This window comes from Babylonia areolata, chromosome 3, assembly GCF_041734735.1.
Source record: "Babylonia areolata isolate BAREFJ2019XMU chromosome 3, ASM4173473v1, whole genome shotgun sequence".
NCBI lineage: Eukaryota > Metazoa > Mollusca > Gastropoda > Neogastropoda > Buccinidae > Babylonia > Babylonia areolata.
The window spans coordinates 12629168-12652139 of NC_134878.1; the positions used below are offsets into that span (position 1 = coordinate 12629168).

The 22972-nt window shown below is 42.7% G+C and overlaps 1 protein-coding gene across 4 annotated transcripts in view; it reads right to left on the bottom strand.

Moving 5' to 3' along the window:
• Nucleotides 1–11015: 11015 nt before the first annotated feature.
• The window catches only part of LOC143280453 (uncharacterized), a 69622-nt gene continuing 57665 nt past the window's right edge, over nucleotides 11016–22972 (bottom strand). For 2 of the 4 annotated variants that reach the window (XM_076585099.1, XM_076585102.1), the window contains exon 2: nucleotides 11016–12335. In XM_076585099.1, coding sequence (XP_076441214.1) covers nucleotides 11612–12335 — 724 coding nt within the window. In that variant the 3' untranslated portion in view covers nucleotides 11016–11611. Of the gene's footprint in view, nucleotides 12336–22737; nucleotides 22880–22972 lie in introns of those variants that run through there. The other 2 variants (XM_076585100.1, XR_013055016.1) reach the window with 2 other exon arrangements.

Here is a 22972-nt window from a genome sequence, read left to right on the forward strand (position 1 = left end):
ACAGTAACAACAACGGCGACAGTTGGACATCTTTTCATGCCAGGAACATTCAGAGAAATACTGAACAGATTCAACAACGAAGGGGGATGGGATCGATACATCGACCTTTTTTTTTCTTTTCTCCTTTTGTTTCAGGTTCATGCACATGACATTCACATTAATAACATAGACATGCACGCCAAACGGTTATTTTCTTTGTCAGTTCACAATATTACGGACTTATTGAAACTTTAACCCTGTCCGAAGCATCGCCACTTTTTTGTTATTGAGATTGTAACAAGTTTGTATCTTGAAAACACACGCGCGCACACGAACTTTCACGCATCAGCACGGTCGCGCACGCACGCACGCACGTATAGACTGACATTGTCATTTCATTCGAACAGTTTGAGTGATATTAAAAAAAAAAAAAAAAAAAAAAAAACAGCCAAGTTTCTGACGTGTATCGACTCTCTAAAAAGAAATGACGTCATGTATCACTTGGACTGTTATCATGGGCATTGTATATTGCTAAAAAGAATAATTAATAATAAGGAGTATTGGAATGCGGATTTTCCTATCAAAAGTGCGTATGTGCCTTGGAAAAGAAGAAGAAAAAAAAGAGGCATAGGAGATGGCTTCAATCCAAATGTAATGTGTATCATGTAAAAAGCACGCAAGCAGTGCTTTTAGTGGTCATTTCCTTGGAAATAGGAGTGTTGTATCCGCGGTCACTTGAAGTGTGTGGTAAATTATAACTGTCTGGTGTGGCTGGTTGCTGACTTGGGAGAGTATCTGACCGTAAACACCAAAAAACAAAAGAAGTTTGTCATCAAAAAAAAAAAATGTATTGCAACACAAGGCAGAAACGTCAATTTCAGTCAATTTGCTGCTGATCACCATACAAAAATATGATCGTTCATGATCCGCCGTGCAAAACGAAGGTGAACACTGGAGGTGTGGTTTACTCTGCGAGAATAAAGTATTAAGCAAAATGTAAAAAGTACAAAAGCTACCAAAGATGTCCACAGAAAGGACCCACACGCACAGTCTGTTAATATTCGGCAGCACGAGAGATGACGAGCTTCCTGTGAAATGTCCTCTGCGAGTTCCCTGCGAAATGTCCTCTACGAGTTCCCTGCGAAATGTCCTCTGTATAATATCCTCTGCGAGTTCCCTGCGAAATGTCCACTGAGAGATCCCTGAATAATCCCCTCTGCGAGTTCCCTGCGAAATGTCCTCTGTATAATATCCTCTGCGAGTTCCCTGCGAAATGTCCTCTGAGAGATCCCTGAATAATCCCCTCTGTGAGCTTCCTGTCAAATGTCCTCTGAGAGATCCCTGTATAATATCCTCTGCGAGCTTCCTGTGAAATGTCCTCTGAGAGATCCCTGAATAATCCCCTCTGTGAGCTTCCTGTGAAATGTCCTCTGAGATCCTTGAATAATCCCCACTTGCGAGCTTCCTGTGAAATGTCCTTTGGAAGATCCCTGAATAATCCCCTCTGCGAGCTTCCTGTGAAATGTCCTCTGAGAGATCCCTGAATAATCCCCTCTGCGAGCTTCCTGTGAAATGTCCTCCGAGAGATCCCTGTATAATGCCCTCTGCGAGCTTCCTGTGAAATGTCCTCTGAGAGATCCCTGAATAATCCCCTCTGCGAGCTTCCTGTGAAATGTCCTCTGAGAGATCCGTGAATAATCCCCTCTGCAAGCTTCCTGTGAAATGTCCTCTGAGAGATCCCTGAATAATCCCCTCTGCCAGCTTCCTGTGAAATGTCCTCTGAGAGATCCTTGAATAATCCCCTCTGCAAGCTTCCTGTGAAATGTCCTCTGAGAGATCCGTGAATAATCCCCTCTGCGAGCTTCCTGTGAAATGTCCTCTGAAAGATCCCTGAACAATCCCCTCTGCGAGCTTCCTGTGAAATGTCCTCTAAGAGATCTCTGAATAATCCCCTCTGCGAGCTTCCTGTGAAATGTCCTCTGAAAGATCCCTGAATAATCCCCTCTGCGAGCTTCCTGTGAAATGTCTTCTGAGAGATCCGTGTGTAATCCCCTCTGTGAGCTTCCTGTGAGAGATCCCTGTATAATGTCCTCTACGAGCTTCCTGTGAAATGTCTTCTGAGAGATCCCTGTATAATGTCCTATGTGAGCTTCCTGTGAAATGTCCTCTGGCAGATCCCTGTATAATCCCCTCTGCGAGCTTCCTGTGAAATGTCCTCTGAGAGATCTCTGTATAATGTCCTCTACGAGCTTCCTGTGAAATGTCCTCTGAGAGATCTCTGTATAATGTCCTCAACGAGCTTCCTGTGAAATGTCCTCAGAGAGATCTCTGTATAATGTCCTCTACGAGCTTCCTGTGAAATGTCCTCTGAGAGATCCCTGTACAATGTCCTATGTGAGCTTCCTGTGAAATGTCCTCTGGCAGATCCCTGTATAATCCCCACTGTGAGCTTCCTGTGAAATGTCCTCTGAGAAATCCCTGTATAATGTCCTCTACGAGCTTCCTGTGAAATGTCTTCTGAGAGATCCCTGTATAATGTCCTCTGTGAGCTTCCTGTGAAATGTCATTTGGGAGATCCCTGTATAGTCCCCTCTGTGAGCTTCCTGTGAAATGTCCTCTGAAAGATCCCTGAATAATCCCCTCTGCAAGCTTCCTGTGAAATGTCTTCTGAGAGATCCGTGTGTAATCCCCTCTGTGAGCTTCCTGTGAGAGATCCCTGTATGTCCTCTACGAGCTTCCTGTGAAATGTCTTCTGAGAGATCCCTGTATAATGTCCTATGTGAGCTTCCTGTGAAATGTCCTCTGGCAGATCCCTGTATAATCCCCTCTGCGAGCTTCCTGTGAAATGTCCTCTGAGAGATCTCTGTATAATGTCCTCAACGAGCTTCCTGTGAAATGTCCTCAGAGAGATCTCTGTATAATGTCCTCTACGAGCTTCCTGTGAAATGTCCTCTGAGAGATCCCTGTACAATGTCCTATGTGAGCTTCCTGTGAAATGTCCTCTGGCAGATCCCTGTATAATCCCCTCTGTGAGCTTCCTGTGAAATGTCCTCTGAGAAATCCCTGTATAATGTACTCTACGAGCTTCCTGTGAAATGTCTTCTGAGAGATCCCTGTATAATGTCCTCTGTGAGCTTCCTGTGAAATGTCATTTGGGAGATCCCTGTATAGTCCCCTCTGTGAGCTTCCTGTGAAATGTCCTCTGAGATCCTTGAATAATCCCCACTTGCGAGCTTCCTGTGAAATGTCCTTTGGAAGATCCCTGAATAATCCCCTCTGTGAGCTTCCTGTGAAATGTCCTCTGAGAGATCCCTGAATAATCCCCTCTGCGAGCTTCCTGTGAAATGTCCTCCGAGAGATCCCTGTATAATGCCCTCTGCGAGCTTCCTGTGAAATGTCCTCTGAGAGATCCCTGAATAATCCCCTCTGCGAGCTTCCTGTGAAATGTCCTCCGAGAGATCCTTGAATAATCCCCTCTGCAAACTTCCTGTGAAATGTCCTCTGAGAGATCCCTGAATAATCCCCTCTGCGAGCTTCCTGTGAAATGTCCTCTGAGAGATCCCTGAATAATCCCCTCTGCGAGCTTCCTGTGAAATGTCCTCTGAGAGATCCGTGAATAATCCCCTCTGCAAGCTTCCTGTGAAATGTCCTCTGAGAGATCCCTGAATAATCCCCTCTGCGAGCTTCCTGTGAAATGTCCTCTGAGAGATCCTTGAATAATCCCCTCTGCGAGCTTCCTGTGAAATGTCCTCTGAGAGATCCGTGAATAATCCCCTCTGCGAGCTTCCTGTGAAATGTCCTCTGAAAGATCCCTGAACAATCCCCTCTGCGAGCTTCCTGTGAAATGTCCTCTACGAGATCTCTGAATAATCCCCTCTGCGAGCTTCCTGTGAAATGTCCTCTGAAAGATCCCTGAATAATCCCCTCTGCGAGCTTCCTGTGAAATGTCTTCTGAGAGATCCGTGTGTAATCCCCTCTGTGAGCTTCCTGTGAGAGATCCCTGTATAATGTCCTCTACGAACTTCCTGTGAAATGTCTTCTGAGAGATCCCTGTATAATGTCCTATGTGAGCTTCCTGTGAAATGTCCTCTGGCAGATCCCTGTATAATCCCCTCTGCGAGCTTCCTGTGAAATGTCCTCTGAGAGATCTCTGTATAATGTCCTCTACGAGCTTCCTGTGAAATGTCCTCTGAGAGATCTCTGTATAATGTCCTCAACGAGCTTCCTGTGAAATGTCCTCAGAGAGATCTCTGTATAATGTCCTCTACGAGCTTCCTGTGAAATGTCCTCTGAGAGATCCCTGTACAATGTCCTATGTGAGCTTCCTGTGAAATGTCCTCTGGCAGATCCCTGTATAATCCCCTCTGTGAGCTTCCTGTGAAATGTCCTCTGAGAAATCCCTGTATAATGTCCTCTACGAGCTTCCTGTGAAATGTCTTCTGAGAGATCCCTGTATAATGTCCTCTGTGAGCTTCCTGTGAAATGTCATTTGGGAGATCCCTGTATAGTCCCCTCTGTGAGCTTCCTGTGAAATGTCCTCTGAAAGATCCCTGAATAATCCCCTCTGCGAGCTTCCTGTGAAATGTCTTCTGAGAGATCCGTGTGTAATCCCCTCTGTGAGCTTCCTGTGAGAGATCCCTGTATGTCCTCTACGAGCTTCCTGTGAAATGTCTTCTGAGAGATCCCTGTATAATGTCCTATGTGAGCTTCCTGTGAAATGTCCTCTGGCAGATCCCTGTATAATCCCCTCTGCGAGCTTCCTGTGAAATGTCCTCTGAGAGATCTCTGTATAGTGTCCTCTACGAGCTTCCTGTGAAATGTCCTCAGAGAGATCTCTGTATAATGTCCTCTACGAGCTTCCTGTGAAATGTCCTCTGAGAGATCCCTGTACAATGTCCTATGTGAGCTTCCTGTGAAATGTCCTCTGGCAGATCCCTGTATAATCCCCTCTGTGAGCTTCCTGTGAAATGTCCTCTGAGAAATCCCTGTATAATGTACTCTACGAGCTTCCTGTGAAATGTCTTCTGAGAGATCCCTGTATAATGTCCTCTGTGAGCTTCCTGTGAAATGTCATTTGGGAGATCCCTGTATAGTCCCCTCTGTGAGCTTCCTGTGAAATGTCCTCTGAGAGATCCCTGTATAATGTCCTCTACGAGCTTCCTGTGAAATGTCCTCTGAGAGATCCCTGTATAATGTCCTCTTCGAGCTTCCTGTGAAATGCCTTTACAAGGACAATGAAAATACAAACAAGCAAATCCCACAGAAAAGAATGTATATATACTAGTATGGGGAAAACAAAACGTATATACAATACTTGCAATGAAAACACAAATATACCACGCAGATATTCCAGATGAAAACGTAGAATACGAGAGAACGCAAAGAATATTTCAACGGCTGATTAAAGTTAGTTTTTGTTTTTTGTTGTTGTTGCTTTTTTTGAGCGGGTGGGGATGGGGTGGGGTGGGGGAGAGGCAGACCAACAAAATAATGAAAAAAATCTGTCCGGCATAAACAATATATGCGAACCCCCGCCACCCCCCGCCAAAAAGGAAAATAAAATAAAATAAATCAAATAAAACAATAATTTTCACAACAACAATGATAACAATCATGATGATGTTGATGATGATGATCATGATAATGATGATACCACGATGATAATCGTCATCATTATAGATAAATAATAACACTATCCTGTAGAACATTCCGTCTCGGGTGCAAACGACATACATATCTATTCATGCTTTCTATTGGCAGACAGACAGACAGACAGGTAGACAGATAGATAGATAGACAGATAGATATCTAATCCACCAGGACAAGTTATGTTGCGATGGGGAAAGGAGCGGAGATGGCCGAACATCTAACAGTAACCTGACAATTAGCGATCAATCAATCAATCGATACTTCAGTCTATCGATCCATTATCATTCAAGCAAACAATCCATCAAAAATACCAATCACCAGAATCAATTGGTGACAAAATTAATCAATCTAAAAACAATCACAATGAACATAATTATGGTAGTATTAATCAGCCAGCCAACCAAAAGAATCAATAAATTCTTCCAGCTGTGTCAGTTAATAAGTCAGCTAGTTGTGTTGTGTTAAACGATCGACAACTCGAGGAACCTGCACGATTTCCGGCCCGGTTTATTCAACTTCAACAGCATTTTCCTTCTTTTCCCAACATATAACAGCTCGAGTAACCATCATTACAAAATTCATAAGATATGATGCAGCGAATTGTATTGTTAGAAGAATTCAAAATGATTTCCATCTGTATTCAGTGACAATCCAGTGTTCATAAGGCATCTCCGCCGAAATAATTCTATCAATAAAGATATAATTTCACCCCACGTATTCACGCGCACGCATACACGCACAAGCCAATCCATCTATATATCTGCTCAATCACGTGCTTGTGCAAAACATAAACAAGCACGTGCGTACATAGAAGCACATGTGATTACAATACAAAGACTGAAGAAGTGCTGATAAATTAATCAGATGTGCCTTTGGGATTAAAATAAGGCTGTGCCCTTTGAGCTTAAAACAAGGCTGTATCCTTTGGGATAAAAAAGGGCTATAATCAAAACCGAAAAACGAATATTACGAAACAACGAATATCATAATTAACTCAGCTCGCGCAAAAAATCAATCTTTGTTGTGGACCATCTTCGGTGATGTCAATCAATCTTTCGTGAGCTTTTTTTTTTTTTTTTTTTTAATATTCAAACAAGTACATGTGGCTTAAGCGATAATATTAAGCGTTCTAAATACATAAAGGGCTCATAGATGTATAGATGTAAGTTGTAATGTAACTTCGTAATTGTATTTGATCTCTTAAGCACATACATGTCTTTTAAATGCATATTTTACGTTTGTATTGTATCAGTGCTGGATCTGACGATATATCACACCATACTGTATGACATTGTGTGCATCCCTTGTTTTTGTAATGTGATAGAATGTGTTCTACTGTGATACGTTTTATCAACCGTAAATTCGCACTGTGTTCGTAATTTGTTGTCTTGTGTCCTAACGCCTTGTTGTCTATTGTAAATAAAACATTTTTTTTCTGTAATAATTTCTTTACCAAATGCCCTATTGTATATATCACGAGATACCCCGAGCTGAGCAGAGCGAAGGATACACCACGTGACAAGATGGTGTCACATTCACAATAGTCAGTACATCATGTGTATGATGTCACGAAATATTACAGTATCACCAGCACATGCAACAGGGGAAATACAGACTTCGTCTTCTTCATTCGTGGGCTGCAACTCCCACGTTCACTCGTATGTACACGAGTGGGCTTTTGCGTGTATGGCCGTTTTTACCCCGCCATGTAGGCAGCCATACTCCGCTTTCGGGGGTGAGCATGCTGGGTATACAGACACTGACCAAAACCACCACAAAGGTATTAGGAAGAAGAAACGAAGAAGAAATTATGTATATTAGGGCCTTCATACACAAAAATAGAATGGAAGGGGGTTGGGGGTAGGGGGGGGCGTAACCATTTATAATACCAACAACAACGACCATGTACTAAAAGATACTATCATGAACAGCGCGCGCACGCGCACACACACACACACATTGGCCGCGTGTATGCAAACATGCACAAGTCAGCAGAAATGAGACCATTCTGGCATCTTCACAAGTAATGCACCACACGGAGCATAGTCTGAAGTGGTGGGTGTGGTCGTGACTTCATCGTTAGTGCCCATACTTATGAGATATCTCCTTTAGTTTCAGCTATGCTCGTAAGTTAATTCTATTTTGCTTCGGCGTCAACCTCGCATCCTCAACGTTAGGAACTTAATCGCCTTGACGCGCAACGAAAACCTGCAAACAAACAAACAAACAAAAAATGGGGGAGAAAAAAAACAAAAAAACAGAATGGCAAAAAAAGCGAACAATGCTATTTTCAGGGGTGTCTAGGTCTTGTCCACATCACCCCAGACACACACACTCTCTCTCTCTTTCTCCTCTCATTCTCTCGAAGCGCTGGGCTATCGCCGTCGGCCAGTGTCACGTGTGACGGCGTTAAACCTGGATATCACTGGAAGATCCTCAGCCGTGATACTTCCGGGCGAATGCGCGCGCATCACGCACGCTCGCTGTCAATGACAGTTCTTGCTCCGGCGGCGAGACGTACTCCACGTCTTTGGAGAGTGACAAAGGAAAAAAAAAAAAAAAGATGTAGTGCACTCCGCGGAGATATTTCGGGTCTTTTTTCTCTCTGTCCCTTTCCCATCAGGCTTGTAAGAAACGGGTCAGGTCATTAATTATCCCCCCATCCATCCCCCACCATCCCCTTCCTGCTGCCTATCATTTCCGCTTCCTGGAGTGTTTGTGTGTGTGGCTGGAGAGAGTCAGTCATGAGATAAAATCGATGGTCTGTGTGATAGGAGTGATTCAGATACGATCCAGTCTGAAACGGATTTCAAGCTCTAAAGACAGAACCCAAAAAATTCCGACTGCTGCTGCTACTGCTGCAGCTGTTGCTGCTACAACTACTGACTACTACTGCCCCCATGACAGAGTGGCCGATAGTGCTTGTTATTTTACAATATGAAATAAGCGAGTCAATCGATAATTATCGATAAAATGCGTCTTCAAACACATACACAACAAAAACACAGACAGACACACAACTTCCTTTTACTGTTATGGAGGAAACGTACCAGCAAGACTCAAGATACAGGACGAAGAAAATATTCATGTTATGCAAGCCGCATTTCGGAAAACGAGATAAACCTTTTCCACCTTTTTTTTATACGCATCAAATTTAATATCATGAATGATTTGCGTATCATTAATTATAACTTAGAGGTGTTAGCTTCGGTGGCTATGTCTTTAAACGTATCAACTGATATAATTATGACAGGGAATAACACGACAAAATGTGGTGTTCTCTGTCTACTGCCAGACCAGTTCATGTGGAACAAGACCAAAAAATATGACAAAATGAGAATTCTGTAATTCCAGACCAACCTATGTCACCCTTCAGGCTTCTTCGCTCTATCAATTTTCAGCACCGTCCTGTGTGACTTACCCAAATATCAAGAGCCACAATTTTGATTCAACATTCTGGTGATACGCAGTTTACTTGCATATCCGTCTCTGAATAAACTAAAAAAATCTCTCCACATAAATCTTTTTTTTTTTCTTTTTTTTTGTAAAAAGAACACTTGCTGAGTCAAATGCATGTGAACAGGTTGTTTTTTGTTGTTGTTGTTTTTTTGTTTGTTTGTTTTGTTTCTTTTTTTGACAAGACAAATTCTTTATTATCGAGTGTAATCGATAAACAAGAAACAAACTTTTGTAGTCCACCCCTCGCCCCACCCCAAAAAGGGGGGCAAACGAACACAGGTAAAAAGTATTTTCTTTTTATATAATTGAGAGAAAAAAAGTGTTTTTGTACTTTCAGTATTTCCGATTGCTGGGTTACTAATGCGTTATTTTCGTTTAGAACCCCTGCCATCACTTTGGAATTTGCCCTTGATTTTTCCAACCCCCAAAAAAGTATTTAGAATTCAACATGTGAATAGTTGATGGCTTGCGTTTGCATCAACAATGACTCGACCGACGCTCGGAATAATTCCACACAAATTAATGAAAAGAAAATAAACAAAGTCTGGTACATACTTCATGAAAGCAATTGTAAATCAGAAGTTAGATTTGTGTTTGTTCTTCTTGCCCTCGAGTGTGTAGCAAAACGCTCCGGTATCAAAGTGACTCTCTACATTCTGAACATAATCAGCAAAAAGACTTCGGGTCAGAACTGAAACCTGCCTCCACCTCTCTGCTGATTTTGTGACCACCCAGACGGGCGCAATAGCCGAGTGGTTAAAGCGTTGGACTGTCAATCTGAGGGTCCCGGGTTCGAATCACGGTGACGGCGCCTGGTGGGTAAAGGGTGGAGAATTTTACGATCTCCCAGGTCAGCATATGTGCAGACCTGCTAGTGCCTGAACCCCCTTCGTGTGTATATGCAAGCAGAAGATCAAATATGCACGTTAAAGATCCTGTAATCCATGTCAGCGTTCGGTGGGTTATGGAAACAAGAATGCACACCCCCGAAAACGGAGTATGGCTGCCTACATGACGGGGTGAAAACGGTCATACACGTAAAAGTCCACTCGTGTGCATACGAGTGAACGCAGAAGAAGAAGTGACCACCCAAATGGAAACATTCTCCAGACATAATCATATCCACCGCTTCTTCAGACAGTATAAAGCACAACTGAATCCAGCTGTGTCCCATATCAAAGAACAACGTTAACTCACTCAGTACGGCCAGTCCTCTCTTCTCCTCTACACAGACCCCTCGGATGTCCAGTGGGTGTCTGAATGACCCAACCTTTAGCTTCGGTCGTCAGAATTGTGGTATTCTTTGTCAACATTCACCTCTTCAGTATAAGAGCCTTCCGCTTGCAATATTTTGATGATGGTAATTGGGGTGAAACGCTGTTAACGTCGTCTCTTCGCCGTTCGTATGGAGAGAGTTAAAGCTGATATACAAACAAAAAGGAAGGAAGCAATAAAGAAAGAAAGAAAGAAGGGGGGAAGAAAGGAAGGAATTTGTTTCAAATAAGAAATGACTGAACAGGAGTGGGTTGCAAGAGCGAACTCAGCAGCGCTAAGTTTGCCTATCGTTAAGCATGTTCCTAACTCCACGGTAAATTAGATATACTTTGGATCATTCTTATCTCTAAGCAAGCTTAGCACTGTAAAGATCACCTCATGCCACCCGGCCCAGGAGCATAAAGTGCTGACAAGTACATTTCATTGTAAGATTTTGTGATGTCGTTACAAAATACCAACTCGTGACAAATAACTTCAAAACAGGAAAGGTGATCTTCAGGCCCAAAGTTATATCGAAAGACATGTGACAACACACACACACACACACACACACACTGGCTGACCTCAAGTTATAATGTATGTGAATTTGAAATACGGTTTGCTAAACAGAATTACTGATACACACGTTCTGATCGATCAGCGTCAAAAAAAAAACCCCAAAAAACCCAACAAACTATGTCACTTGCGGTAATGAAGGTAAAAGGCTTTCCCCATGAATGGTCTGGATTAGAATTACTTTAAAACAACCGTTTAATGTGAAGCATACAAAAATATTCCAGACGAAAATCCGATTGCCAAGACACTAGTTCCTTCACAATCAGTTCATTTAAAAGACAAAAACTGAAGATCGAACACGAGTACCGGTCTTCCTTGTCACCAACATCCCCGTATTTGCTCGTGTGTACAATGTATGACACAACTTCCGCGCAAAGAGTGCTTTCCATTGGTCAGAAACCAACACTGACTTGGACAAACGTTGACGATAACCATGCACCACCAAACACGGTAGCTTTTTTTCCTGAAGTGTTGCTCATGTCCTCGCGACAACCACACTGCAAAAAGCAGGTTCCACAGTCGCAAAACGCTGACTCTGGTGAGGCCTCTGTGGCATTTTTTTTCATAAGTCAGCATCTGTAGAGCCTTGTAGAACTTCATCCTAGCATAAGTTCAAACAAGGATTTAAAGGACACATCGGCAAGAATACCCAACTGTCTGCTTTGAGACATGTTCTGTTGCTTGTTTTTCGTGGTCACAAAATGAAGGCTTCGTCTTCAAAACTGATCTTCGTCTTGGTCCTTTGGATGTGTTTAGGCGGGGGTGAGGGGGTGGCGGAGGCACTGGTTATGGGGGTCACATTGCCGCAGGGGCTCAGACGGTTCATGTCCAGGGTGAAGTCCACGGGCAGGTCGAGGTAATCCGCCGAATCCGTCGTCTCGTTCCCGTCATCCTGACGTGTCGGATCCTCGCTGATGTTCGTCATCATCAGCGTTTGACCAGGATCCAGGACCTTGGGCACCTCAGGGTCCGCCCCGGCACTGATGAACACACTGTCTACGGAGGGCTCCTTCACCGAGTTCCTCTTGGACCCCAGCTTGAAGCTGCTCTTGGAGCCCAGCCGGAACAGCCCTTTAGCCCCTTCCCCCCCGCCAGTCTTCAGGGCGTTCCGGACCTTGGCGGCGGCCGCCAAAGAGTTGATGCGGTCCAGGAGCTTGTCCCGGCGGTCGGCCTTGCGCAGCAGAGCCATCTCCTTGAGGTAGGCCCTCAGCTGGCAGTCCTGCTTGTTCTTGCGGATGTGGGAGGCGATCATCATGACGATGGACAGGCCGTAGATGAAGATGACGGCGATGACGTAGTAGAGGGCCCCGATGTCGTCCTTGTCGCCCAGCCGGGGGTCCTCGATGGTGCCCTCCCACGTGCCGTTCTCCTGCTGGTGCAGCCTCACCTGCAGCTCTCCGCGCACGTCCAGGGCCGTTCTGAAACATAGGATTAGGTACGGCTGTACTGGACTGGAACATAGCGGTCAGTCAGGGTTAGGCATAGCTGTACTGGACTGGAACATAGCAGTCAGTCAGGGTTAGGTACGGCTGTAATGAACTGGAACATAGCTTGTGCGTGTAATTGATAACCCGGATTTTTTTTTCACGCGCAAGATTGCAGTAGACTTGCAGGCTGGAAATGCTCAGATTTTCAAGACGCTGACATGGACACTGAAAGAGGTTGAGCACAAACGTGTAATGTCTGCGCTAAAAACCTACGTCCCAGCATGAGGATGTATAAGTGTGCGACTGCGAGCATGTGTTAACTGGCTTGTGCACGCTCTCTCTCTCTCTCTCTCTCTCTCTCTCTCTCTCTGTGATACTGACGCATTCACCCATGTCATAAGGACCTCATGGCCAATGACATTAAAGCGTCAAAGCGTCTCTCTCTATCTCTCTCTGTTGCCGGGGAGGGCGGGGGGGAGGGAGGGGGGGGTCGCATTATATATATGTTAAAAAAAACCAGTGATTTGCATGCTTGAGCGTTCGTACAGGTGCATAAAGAAGCTACAATAATTATGCCAATTGACTTTTGTAGCAGCGAATTCCAACATCCAGATCACAACCCTCAGAGACGACCACACACCGAGTTCTAATGAAACCCACCAGACAACGGAGGGGAACCGTTGGAAATCAAGGCCTCTGAACAAAACTCCTGCCGATCAAACCGCACGCTGACAAAATAGCCAGAATGCAGGTAAACTAAAACATTGTTGGCTTTGGGGTTTTTTGGGGGTGGTTTTTGGTGTGTGTGTGTGTGTGTGTGTGTGTGTGTGTGTGTGTGTGTGTGTGTGTGTGTGTGTGTGTGTGTGTGTGTGTGTGTGTGTGTGTGTGTGCTCTTTGACACAGCAAACACTGTATAATAATTTTTTTTAAATTTAAAAAACACTGTACATTGCTCGCTTTCTGACTTCCTATGCCAAAGAGCAATTATAAAAGAATACAACTGAAGAGTAGCACAAAGTAGCTTAGCCACCCCAATACATAGACACAAACATGACATGCCTTCGCATGATTTTCCGCTCACAACAGCTGTAAGTACTTTTTTTTTTTTTTACAGGTATAATTAGAACTGAGGAATGAAAACATGCAATACATCATATTCACACCCTGACCATCGTTGAGAATGACTGATCATAAAAAAAGCAATTACTGCAATAAGACCTAGCCAAGATTGCGACGATGTCTTGCTTTCAATATCGATACAATTTCGCCATACATGTCTCAATGTTAAAATCAAACTATCCTGATGTCATACTAGTGTCTAATACTCCTTCCGTTGTTTACAATACCACTGCCAATTAGCTATGCTAATGCCTGTCAACAAACTAACTACGATCACTAAATCTCGCGTAGCAAAACAAAACAACAGAATAAAGAAGAGAAAATTTTAGTGTTCTCGAAGGACACGACTAATCTGTAGACCAGTGATGTTTGTCTGGATGGAATAGCGCAGAAAACAGAAACAGAAATCAGGAAAGTCTGGAAAATCACTGGGAAGCAGACCAGCAGAAGACACAGTACATTGCGGCTGACGCTTATAGAATGAGAAATCATACACAACAACGCAGACACAGAACAACGTATTAGTATGTGTAGAGGATTTTAGAAGAAAAAAAAAATCATACCATGCCGATTTTTTGTTTGTTTGTTTGTTTTTGTATGCTTTGTTAATTTGATAAATTTCTTTCGTTTTTAATGTAAAATGACTTTGACTTATTCAATAATTGTTTTTAACTATTTACTATTGTGTTATATAAACTAACCTACTCTGTCATCTCATTAAAATTTAATGTCAAAGAATAGATCAGTGAAAGCTCGAAGGAAAAATATTTGTGTAAGTCTAGTGTATTCTACTTCTCTCTCTCTCTCTCTCTCTCTCTCTCTCTCTCACACACACACACACACACACAAATAGCAATAAAGATAGAAGAAAGAACTGTTCAGGAGAAGAAAAAAACAAACAAACAAAAACAGAGTTCATCCAGCTTATTCCCATTCTCTCAAATTATAAAGGACAGAAATTATACACAGAAATCGTAAACAGAGATTGTGTCCTTTGAATAGCAGAGAACAGAAAGTATAGGCCTACTGACGGAACTCGTACAACCAGCTGATTCGTCAATTTTAAGCTGAGGTGCTCTGTTCGAAACTTATGGTGATCATAGTAAGAAATGCACTAACCCTGTTTCGCACAGGCACGAACGAACACACACACACACACACACACACACACACACACACACACACATACACACGGAGAGATAGAGAGAGAGAGATAGAGAGGGGGACAGAGAACACAGATTCGTATAAAAATGTATACTTGTAAGCTGGCACATGGCGAAAGCATTCTCTCTCTCTCTCTCTCTCTCTCTCTCTCCACACACACACACCCATTAATGAACCCTCAAATAAATATCTGTCTGTCTGTATGTCTCTCTATCTCTCTCTCCACACACCCAATAACCCTCAAATACATCTCTCTCCTTCTCTCTCTCTCTCTCTCTCCACACACACACACACACACACACCAATTAACCCTCAAATAAATATCTGTCTGTCTGTATGTCTCTCTATCTCTCTCCACACACCCAATAACCCTCAAATACATCTCTCTCTCTCTCTCTCTCTCTCTCTCTCTCCACACACACACACACCCCAATTAACCCTCAAATAAATATCTGTCTGTCTGTATGTCTCTCTATCTCTCTCTCCACACACCCAATAACCCTCAAATACATGTCTCTCTCTCTCTCTCTCTCTCTCTCTCTCTCTCCACACACACACACACACACACACACACACACACACACACACTAACCCTCAAATAAATGTCTGTCCGTCTGTCTGTCTCCGCACACCCAGTAACCCTCAAATACATGTCTGTCTGTCTGGCTGGCTGGCTCTCTCTCTCTTTCTTTCTCTCTCTCTCTCCACACACCCAATAACCCTCAAATACATGTCTGTATGTATGTCTCTATCTCTCTCTCCTCACAGCCAATGACCTTCAAATACATGTCTATATGTCTGTCTGTATGTCTCTCTATCTCTCATATGTGTGGGTGGGTGTTGGTGTGTGTTTGTGTGTGTGTGGGGGGGGGGGGGGGGGGGGGGCGCGGGGGGGTCTTATTATCACCATGCTTATGCCTTTATGTAGTATTGTGTTCGCATGCTATGACTTTAAGTAGCATTGTGTAGTTCATGCAATGACATATATAATGTAGTATTGTGTAGTGTGGACCCTGTTTCAGGGCGGGGACTGGATGAAAAAAAAAAAAAAAAAAAAAAGCGCGCCAGTGCTTATCTATTATCTTCGAAAATAAAGAATTTTTGTCTTGTCTTGTCTTGTCTTGTCTCTAGCATATACAGACCATCGACAGTCGCAAGGAAGCATTGTAGCCAAGTGATCGCCTTATCCCGAAAGCGTCTGCCGGTTTGCAGTCTCTTTATTTCTGTCCCCTCCAGCTAAGTTCCACCATCAGCGACTTCATCCTGTCTCTGCGTTATTGAGTCAACTCAATGGTGCGTATGCTTCCCCCCCTCCCCCCTTTTTTTAATTCTCCTTTTTCTTTTTCTTTTTTTACAGTCAGACTCTAGAATATTAGATATCATATACTGACTTGCAATATTTCACTATTGACATCCACTGTATTTACTAATTTTGTAAATCATTCATTTAGATGTATCTGTTTACGTTGAAAATTAATATTAACGTGATGATATATATATATATATATATATATATATATATATATATATATATATATGAGTAGTACTTGTGTGTGTGTGTGTGTGTGTGTGTGTGTGTGTGTGCGCGCGCGCGCGCGACCGCGTGTGAGCAAAGGTGCAAGCAAAGGTTCAAGCATAGGTATGGATGGTGACATTTACACCAGCACGTCCACACTTTCGAGTACTACCTCCCTCCAGAGAGAGAGACAGACAGATGCATACAGAGACCGACAGAAACAGACAGACAGAGACAGATAGACAAAGAGAAAGAATGAAAAGGAGAGCAAGGAAACATAGCAAAGAAGGTTTTTTTTTTGGTTTTTTTTAGAAGAGAACAAACAACAAAAAGAAAATAATGAGACTGGGAACAACTGGAAATGTGCAGGAAATAAGATAATAAAAATGGAATAAAAATAAACACACACACAAAAAAAAAAAAGAAAGCAAAACCTAATAAAAGAAAGCAGCAAGGCAGCAGACAAACAAGGTGGGAAAGACAAAACAAGTGAAACAGGAAACAATGGAACAAGCCGCTTTGTGACGGCCACTCACTGGTGGGGGAGAGAAAGCTCTGGGAAGAAAGAAGGATAACGACCGCATCAGTTTAAGGGAGATCACTGCAACTTTACACACACACACACACACACACACACACACACACACACACACACACACAACCTTCCTACGAGACACACGTGGCTGTCCGTGTGAAATAACGACCATCAGCGCGTGCACACGCACACGCACAAACACACACATATACACACACGCGCGCGCGCGCACACACACACACAGCTTGCCTTTTTCTACAGTTCAGTTGAGAAGCTGAGAGAGAGAGAGAGAGAGAGAGAGAGAGAGAGAGAGAGAGAGAGAGAGAGAGAGAGAGAGAGAGATGAAATATTTTAATGTTCTTTGGCCATAGGCACATAAACATGGAGGGGAAAATCGCATACACACACACACACACACACACACACACACACACACACAGAGAGAGAGAGAGAGAGAGAGAGACGCACACAATAAATAAGAAGTAAGGAAGTAAATGAATAAATAAATACCTTCATAACATAGCACATTCTGCGAATTAACATATAAATTAAATTGCACAACATGTCTATTCCTCATCTTTAAGCATACTTTTCTTCTTTATTATCAGATTTCATAACTATACTCTTCATTACACAACTGCATTTGATACAGGTCTATAACTTTCTTCAAACTTCTGCCTCTGTTTCATACAGTTGAAAAAACAAACTTGAGAAACTAATAATGACAGATCTCTGCATTTTCCATCTAAAAATCTTTCTAATCACGGATTGATTCCATTGACAAAAAATATGTTTCTTAATTATGAGTATAATAGGCAAACATATATATTTTTAAAAAAAGAAGAAAGGTTTTCATCCTCCACACGGTCTGTACAATATGGACAGTACGACTGTGCGATATCATTACCATATCTGACACACACACACACACACACACACACACACACACACACACACACACACTTGAATCTTTTCTGTCTTCCTGGTGTTCGGCTGTTATCAATTCTATGTTTCACTTTTATTTCCACTCCACACACACACATGGTGAAAACTGTGCGGCTCATGTCGATGGCAATGTTGTGTACCCTTACAACGGGTGCAATAGCCGAGTGGTTAAAGCATTGGACTTTCAATCTGAGGGTCCGGGGTTCGAAACTCCGTAACGGCGCCTGGTGAGTGAAGGGTGGAGATTTTTGTCAATCTCCCAGGTCAACATGATATATGTGCAGACCTGCTTGTGCCTGAACCCCCCTTCGTGTGTATACGCAACCAGAAGATGAAATACGCACGTTAAAAATCCTGTAATCCATGTCAGCGTTCGGTGGGTTATGGAAGCAAAGACATACCCAGCATACATACGCCCGAAAACGGAGTATGGCTGCCTTCATGGCGGGGGTAAAAAACGGTCATACACGTAAACGCCCACTCGTGTATATGAGTGAACGTGGGAGTTGCAGCCCACAGACGATGAAGGAGAAGAAGTATTCCCTTACGTGTCAGCTTAGCGTCGCCATGCGCAAAGCTCATCAATCAAAAGCGTTGAGTCATGCTGAGGAGAGATACAGGTAAATACATGTCACAGTTGCGTGAAAAAAACAACAACAACAATGAACATTGGCCAAAAAAGGGAAATGTTTTTATACGGGTCGGATCCAACAGTGACGTGTGCAGATGTTGATTATCTGTCTGTCAGCGAGCCATGCCTGACGAAATGCTGAAACCTTAGGTGCCATTATAGACTGCCGTCCGTGGATAAAGCAACAAATATCACCAGAATTCAGATCGTGATGATCTTGTTCGATGTCAATGAATTAAAAAAAAAAAAAAAAAAAAAAAAAAAAACGAAGCTCGAGCTCAGGTAATACAGCTGACATCTCGCTGATGGTTATCGATCCTTTGTTTACAACACAGGAATTTCCACTGGGCTGGGCTGGGCTGGGCTGGGCTAGGCTGGGCTTGCCAAACACGCAGTTCAGTGTTAATAAACTACATTCTGCCCGCCACATTAAATGATTCTGTGATTGTGGATAGGGCACCATCAATTTCAAATACCGCCGTCATCATCATCATCATCATTACCAGCATCATCATATTCGCCGTGTCATTAGTATTATCTATTTGTAATTGTGTTATTATTTATTCTATTTTATTTTGTCACTACAGATTTCTCTGTGTGAAATTCGGGCTGCTCTCCCCAGGGAGAGCGCGTCGCTACAATAACAGCGCTACGCTTTTTTTGTGTGTATTTTTTTTTTCTGCCTGCAGTTTCATTTGTTTTCCTATCGAAGTGGATTTTTCAACATAATTTTGCCAGGGACAACACTTTTTTTTGCCGTGGGTTCTTTTACGTGCGTTAAGTGCATGCTGCACATGGGACCTCGGTTTATCGTCTCATCCGAATGACTACTATCTATTTATTCATTTGTGTCTTTATTCATTCACTGACAAGTCCCTATAGCATTGACTTTTTCCTCTTCTTTTTCTTTCTTTCTTTTCTTTTTTTTTTTTTTTCTTTTTTTTTTGTGCAGGAAAAGGGAAGGAGAAATGGAAAAGGGTGTTCCACAGATACCCGAAATTTGCTTGACCACTGAACGGTGAATGCGAGCGATTGCGAACACTCACTGATCAAAATGTACAATGACAGGGGCGATAATCGAGCGAAACTTTTGACAGTACAAAGACGAATCCGCATCTGTCGTGAAATGCAGAGTTGTCTCCACATAGTGAATGGTTTGCTGGCTGGGTGGGTCAATGGAAGATATATATATATATATATATATATATATATATATATATATATATATATATATATATATAGAGAGAGAGAGAACCTGCAGCATTCAACACGCAAACGTATTAAGGTTATCTTCTGTTTGAATAATTGTGTAAAGATCTTTAATTCATTCATTCATTCATACACTCATTCATTCATCATTTGTTCACTCACTCAACCATCTTCCCCCTCGTTGGCTAACACTTTGAACGAGAATGCCTTTTTCTCATCTATGTAATTCGTAATATTTTCATCATCGTTGTTACATGATGGCTGAATGACATAGACAGATAATTTATATGTAGAGGGATACTTTATCTGATTTTTTTTTAATTTTTTTATTTATTCTCATTCATTTATTGACTCTTGAGCTCAATGATAATAATGCCTCATGAAATGGAAGAACGAAGACCCTTAAACCAAGATTGAGGCCAGACAGATTAAACAAAGAACAGATAGACAGATTACAACAAAGAACAGATAAATTACAACACTTCAGATTCTCAAAGAGGCATCACAGCGTTCGGGCAAATCCATATACGCTTACACATCTGCTACGCAGATGCCTGACCAGCGGCGCAACCCAACGCGCTTAATTAAAGATTACAACAAAGAGCAAACAGAACTCAACAAAGAACGGACAGACGAATCGCAACATTGTCTCATTCCAAATGTTTGGGATCATCCATACAAGCGAAACTTAACACCGACAAAGGAAGCTTTTTCGACGCAGTCCAACATGTGTCGAACAGAAAAGAGAACGCGCCAAAATTCGAACCTTTCTCCGTAACTGTATCTTCTTTTCCACAACACAATATCGTTTCACTGCACACACAGGAAATACATACCTTTAACTCTTTCCATACGAACGGCAAAAGAGACGACGTTAACAGCGGTTCACCCCAATTACCATCATCAAAATATTGCAAGCGGAAGGCTCTTATACTGAAGACGCGAATGTTGACAAAGAATACTACAATTCTGACGACGGAAGCTAAAGGTTGGGTCATTGAGACACCCACTGGACATCCGAGGGGTCTGTGTAGAGGAGAAGAGAGGACTGGCCGTACTGAGTGAGTTAAAAGCCATGAAATTGACAACCTTTCCACAGACCACGCAGAAAGAGAAAGTTTTTTTTTGGTTTTGTTTTTGTTTTTTTGTTTGTTTGGGTTTTTTTTGTATTTCTTTTTATCACAACAAATTTCTCTGTGTGAAATTCGGGCTGCTCTCCCCAGGGCGAGCGCGTCGCTATACTACAGCGCCACCCATTTTTTTTTTTTTTTTTCCTGCGTGCAGTTTTATTTGTTTTTCCTATCCAAGTGAATTTTTCTACAGAATTTTGCCAGGGACAACCCTTTTGTTGCCGTGGGTTCTTTTACGTGCGCTAATCGTAATTGATGAACGATCTCCGCAACAAAGCGCAACTTTAACGTTCTCTAACTGGCACAGTAAACACCCGAACGTGTGTAGCTGAAATGAATCCCTTGGAAGCAATGCAATGTACAAAATGGACAAAGCCGTTGCAGGACTGGTTAGAATTACATTTTATTGTATTAATCTTTCTGTCACAACAGATGTCTCTGTGTGAAATTCGGGCTGCTCTCGGGAGAGTGCGTCGCTGCACTGGAAGCGCCACTCTGTGTGTGTGTGTGTGTGTGTGTGTGTGTGTAGGTGTGCAGGTGTGTGTGTGTGCGTGCGCGCGCGCGCGTGTGTGTGTAGGTGTGTGTGTGTGTGTGTATGTGTGTGTGTGTGTGTTTCTGCCTGCAATTTTATTTGTTCTCCAGTCGAAGTATCCTTTTTTAACAGAATTTCTCCAAGAACAACTCTTTTGTTGCCGTGGGTTCTTTTACGTGGGCTAAGTGCATGCTGCACACGGGACCTCGGTTTATCGTCACATCCGAATGACTAACGTCCAGGGCGGGTGTGTGTGTGGGGGTGGGGGTGGGGGGGGAGGGGGGGGGGTAATACTGGCAACAACGGAATTCGAACCAGTGCACTCAGATTCTGTCGCATCCTCGGAGGACGCGTTACCATTAGGCCAACCCTCCACAGAAGTGAATTCGCTTTTAGCAGAACCGTCGAACATCTGCCTGAACGGTTCCCTTCTGAAGCACTATGGATGGCACAGTGTAACATGGCAGTAGTTAGGTATCTGTGAGCAAATCATTTTGTTACGTCCTGTGAGGACAAAAATAAATAACAGAGAAACTGATCTTTGACTTGCCGTTACCACTAAATCTCTGTTTTCAAATAAACCGGGTGTATTTCTCCCTTGTGGAATTTCCTCGGTAAATCACGGTAGGTTATGACTGTTTCAGAATCCTCCAGAAAACAAAGTGATATGTTTAACATGACAAAAGACTTGTTTACACACATGTTATCTTCAAAGTGCGAAATAACGCCACCTTGTCGTTTAATGGTTATTGTTAGTTTCTGACAAAACAAAATGACTACATTATAAACATCATGTTGTTGTTTGCTGATTATTGTTAGTTTCTGAGAGAAAAAAAAATGACTGCAATAATGAACATGACCTTTGCCTGAACCGCGTCAGATCAGATTAAACCATACTGTTCATCGCCCAGCGAGACATCGAAACCTGCCTTCACAGGGATTATATCGGGTGTCCCCAAAAAAGTGAACCGCTTTTTGACAAGTATTTTCTCAAGTGATAGAGATACCGAATTCATTGAAAATTTTCACACAGTAACCTTAAGGTATAATCAACAAGTCTGCAAAGTAGCTAAAAGTTCGAACGCAAATTATGTGAGTTTTGTCAAATTCAAAACAGCATGTTAAAAAATCCAGTATCAGTGCTGTGCAATGTGACCTTCATCATGTTCATGCCAGCTGCCATGTGTTGGCATCTGTCAATCAGTGTCAGTCTAAAAATAACCTGTCTGGGTGTCAAGTCTACTACGCAGTAGTGCGTATTTTAGCGATAAGTCTATTGATTACAGTGACATGACTCCACCTCTTTGCACACTCGTTGATGATAGCCTAAGGTTACTGTGTGAAAATTTTCAATGAATTCGGTTTCTCTGTCACTGAGAAAATACTTGTCAAAAAGCAGTTCACTTTTTGTGGGACACCCGATATATATTCCCACCAACACGAAAGTTTCAATGAGTGAAGGAAACATAGAAATATAATGAAATAGCAATTTTGTATAATGATACCAAGACAACGAGGAATCCGACAACAAAAACAAGATTACAGATAAAATGCGTAGTCATACTGATCATAAAATCAATAAATCCTATGAAAAACATACGGACACACACACCTTAAACTGACGAGCAAACAATGCTGGCAAATCAACATTCTCTCGTGGCAAGCCCGAGGCAGATTAGACAAGAGACGCAATTAGCCAACCGTACTGTTCATTAGCCCTGCGTTCAGAAACCCACCGACCTGCTGTTTGTCTACCCGACAGACAGGCCGTTTAGTCTACATCCGGAAAAATTGTCCGGCGTGTTTGTGTCAGAGCAACGGAGCGGTGTCGTGTCGCTGTGGCCATG